We start from the raw sequence: 4244 nt of genomic DNA on the forward strand, positions 1-4244 counted from the left end.
TCATTAGCATGGGTTTTTGTTCAGCTGGATCAATTTATTCTGCTACGACAGTTCTGATTGGAGCAGTTTTTCTAATTGTCTGGCCTGCTATTTTCAGCAAAGTCTCCATATCCATAAGCCTAATAACCCATTTCAAGGCTCTAGAGCCACAATTAGCCCATATTCAGATAGAGGCAAATTTTAAGGTATACTGGCTACTTAATCTGAAATGCTAGAGAAAAGATGAGTCTTTCCAACCTTATACCAATATACTTTATTAATACAGTAACACTTAGATACACTGAATTTATTTGGAAATGTAATTATTTGTTTTCCTGTTATTTAACTTACTTAAATGCTGTTTCCAGGATGAAAACAAAAGGCAGGTAATTGGGTTGGATCCAAAATGTTACCTGTATTTACCCAGTGATTTCGATCTGTACAAAGTACTAATGAAATCATCATATTCCTTTCAATGGGGCTTAATGCAACTAAATTAATTTGCATACAGTCCTTGTTTACAAATAACATTGTTTCCTCAATTCATATTCAAAGTATCAGATTTACAATATGCTGGTAAAAGATTACACACTGTCATATATATTTGAACCCTGTATGTCATTAGAACTGCACAATAAATAAGAGAAATTGCATCTTTTAGCAGGAGATAAAATTCTATGATCTATCATGCAGAAGACTCTATACTCAGTTTATTTTGTCAAAACATACTCTGATCACATGTTCAAGATAGAAAAATATGATTTAAAAACTTCTTAAGAATATATTGAAACAGTCAAGAGACTAAGTAAAACAGCAACCAGTTTCCAGACAGCCATAGTCACACCTCTTTAGGGAAGAAAGTGTTGAATGTTACTTAGTTTAAAAGGATTAAACACTGCTGTTTTCCATACAATTAAATATTTTAGCCTAACAGTCCATAGAGCTTATACAATGAATTCTATGGGTGTTACAGTCATCCATAACTAGTAAAATTCCAAGTAACAGTCAAATGAAACTCTTAATCACTATTTCAGTCTGATCTCCAGCCCTTTAAGAAAACTATTTTTACAGTCGTTCCCTAGGAACAAATTATCCAGTATGGTGAGCATGCTTCAAGGTATTTAAGGGAGCTGCTTTGTTTGTAGTATGAAGTTAAAAACCACCGTTCTGTTTTTTCTTTGCAGATTTAAAATGAAGGCTTGTTGAAGTAGTTCTATCTCTCCATATGAAGGTAGTAAAAAGTGTTATGTGCTGTTGGCCAGTCTTGCCTTTGGTTTCCTTAAACAGTTAAAACAGCAACATTGTATGGGTGTTCAAATCACTCTGTGGGTTTCAGGGAATTGTATCCTTCTTTTAGAAGACTCCGCCATGTTTTAAGAAATCTAGCGTGTTCAGTACATTTGGTTTCAAGTTCTTCTACCTGGGCTGACACTGCAGACGTGGCCTCCAAAAGCTTGGTGAGTGAAAATGCTGCCTGCAATAAAAAGAAATTTTCAGTTTCCGCAGCAATTATTATTAGAGTTTACTTTTTGTCCAAGATAAAATTCAGTCCATTAAAATGTCATTTTCTAGCTACCATATCTAATAGCAATCTTCCTTCCAAGGACACGTATTTGATGGTGGAGGAAAGGCCCTCTTTCCATTGGAAGAAAGGCCCTCTTTACCGTATTTTTCGCCCCACAGGGCGCACCGGCCCATAGGACACACCTAGTTGTTGTTGTTTTTTGGGGGGGGAGAAAAAATTTATTTCCCCCCCAGGCGCGGGGCTGGGGCGGGGGAAGCCCGAGCTTCCCCCAGCCCCCAGAACAGGCTGCTCTCCGCAAGCCGTGGGAGCCCTCCCACGGCTTGCGGAGAGCTACCCAAAGCCCGGGGCATGACTGCTCAGCGCGCCCCAGGCTTGGGATAGAGGCAGCTCTCCACAAGCCGTGGGAGCCCGGTGGGAACTCCCGCGGGCTCCCAAGGCTTGCGGATAGCTTCCTGAAGCCTGGAGAGCGAGAGGGGTCAGTGCGCACCGACCCCTCTCGCTCTCCAGGCTTCAGCGAAAGCCTGCATTCGCCCCATAGGACGCACACACATTTCCCCTTCAATTTTGGAGGGGGGAAAGTGCGTCCTATAGGGCGAAAAGTGCATACTATAGGGCGAAAAATACGGTAATTTTTCTTTGCTTAATCCCTATTATTACAATACATAAGAAAACAAATAGCCTTAAAATCTAAAGAAATATGCCCAACAGATTAAAACTGTGAGAACTCGAAAAGCTTCAGTTAGTTGATTCATCTGTTGTATTCTTTTATTTATAAAAGTATTTCTATACCAACATATCATAAAATATCAGGATGGTATACAATGTTGAAACATAAAACATCATCAAAATAATACAGTTTATCAAAAATGACTGGCAAAGACATGTAAGTACACCTGAAAAGTCAAAAGCAAGTATGGATGTCTGCCAAACTTCTGATGGATGAGTTTTCCAGAGCATGGAACTATCAACAGTAAATGCCTAACTTCTAGGTGAGTTGGATGGTCTGTGATCAAGCTGGGGTATAAGGATTCAGATAGCCCTTAAAATGTCCTAGACCTAGACCCATGTTGTTCAGGGCTTTGTAAATCAACACAACAGCCATGAACCTGGCCCAGTAGCATATGGGCAGCCAGAGCAGATGTTTTGACACAGGTGTTACATGCTGTCACCCATCTGCTCCCATCCGCAGCCTAATTGTTACATTCTGCACCAACTGGAGTTTCTGGACCAAACCCATGTAGAGCACATTGTAGTAATCCAGTCTCGTGGTTACCAGTGTGCGTGGACTACAGTGGTCAAGTGATCCCAATTCAGATGCAGCTGTCGGTGACATACCAAAGCCACAGAGGTTGCTTGAGCCTTTAGTGGCAGCTATATTTCCAGGAGTAGCCCCAACCCAAAGGAGCACCTGCTCCTTTAGAGGAACCGCAATTCCGTACACAATAGTCAAGTGGTCCACAATCACTTTACCACCCATCTCATGCCAGACATTTAAAAAATGGCAACATCTCTAGCAAGTTCAGTTCACTTTACTCATCTTTGCTTACTGAAGGGGGAGATAATCCTCTTCTGTGCAGACCTCTTCTCCAAGAGGTGGAGGCAACTGCTAATACTTATACAGTGGTACCCCGGGTTAAGTACTTAATTCGTTCTGGAGGTCCATTCTTAACCTGAAACTGTTCTTAACCTGAAACACCACTTTAGCTAATGGGGCCTCCTGCTGCTGCTGCACCGCCAGAGCACGATTTCTATTCTCATCCTGAAGCAAAGTTCTTAACCTGAAGCAATATTTCTGGGTTAACGGAGTCTGTAACCTGAAGCGTATGTAACCTGAAGCGTATGTAACCTGAGGTACTACTGTATACTGATCAACCAGGTTTGGCTTCTCTGCAGTGGGGTCCCAGGGATGTTTATTAGGAGAGAGCCCTCCCTCCCTCTGAAATGATGCTTTAAAAAATAATGCTATGTTGAATTGTTACCTCCAATGATGATGATTGAGTTTTACCATTTTAGTGCTTCTGCACTCTTTTTATCTATGCAGGATTTTTATTTCTGATTGCATTTCCCTCCCCCTTCGCAAGCCATTTTATTATTTCATTATTATTATTATTATTGTTATTTATTGAATTTATATACCGCCCTATACCCGGGGGGGGTGTCTCAGGACGGTTCACAGAAAAAAATCAAGATTTAAAAACACAAAATACCTAATAAAAACAAAAACAACCACCCAATAAAAACAACAACCCAATAGCCCCCCCCCGGAACAAGACGTTGGGGGGGGGGGTTAATAAGAAATATATAGGATTGCACATATCCCCGATGCTGCTGGGCCACTCACACGTGCAGACACGAGGAAGGGCAAAGACTTGTGGCCTTCCGTGCAGCAACCCATATACTGTGTGATAGGAGAATGCCAAGGGCCTTGAAGAACAAGGGCCCAGCAGAACAAAACCCCGAAGGGAGGAAGAAGACTCACGTCTCCCAGCTGCATCTCCACCGTCTCCAGTAACCCGCGAGGCGGCTCCGCCAGCTGCTCCAGGGGTGGCGTGGCTCGGCCGGGAGCGCTCCTGGCCGCGGAAGAAGTCACAGTCGGCGCCTCCGCCATCCCGCCGGACTCAAAATAACCGCCACTCGCTTCCTCGCCAACTGCCGCGGGCTGTGTGGGAGGCGGGAGGCGCGAGTTCAAAGCCACGCCCACTCGCCCGTGACGACACAGCTGGAGCTCCGCCTACAAAAA

The 4244-nt window shown here is 43.1% G+C and overlaps 1 protein-coding gene across 1 annotated transcript; it reads right to left on the bottom strand.

The window, feature by feature from the left end:
• Positions 1-237: 237 nt before the first annotated feature.
• On the bottom strand, positions 238-4213 carry LOC310714754 (uncharacterized protein C4orf46 homolog). The gene is made up of 2 exons (XM_083520380.1): positions 3984-4213; positions 238-1453 (listed from the first exon to the last, which is right to left on the bottom strand). Exons 1-2 carry the CDS (start codon positions 4110-4112, stop codon positions 1298-1300), a joined length of 285 nt encoding a protein of 94 aa, XP_083376506.1. The 5' UTR covers positions 4113-4213; the 3' UTR covers positions 238-1297.
• Positions 4214-4244: the final 31 nt, after the last annotated feature.

This window comes from Podarcis liolepis (genome assembly GCF_965112155.1).
Source record: "Podarcis liolepis genome assembly, chromosome: 9".
NCBI lineage: Eukaryota > Metazoa > Chordata > Lepidosauria > Squamata > Lacertidae > Podarcis > Podarcis liolepis.

Coding starts and splice junctions, on each gene's coding strand:
- LOC310714754 (XM_083520380.1), bottom strand. CDS start 4,112: ATGGCGGAGGCGCCGACTGTGACTTCTTCCGCGGCCAGGAGCGCTCCC. Junction 1,454..3,983: donor TGGAGATGCAGCTGGGAGAC/GTGAGTCTTCTT, acceptor TTTTTATTGCAG/GCAGCATTTTCACTCACCAA.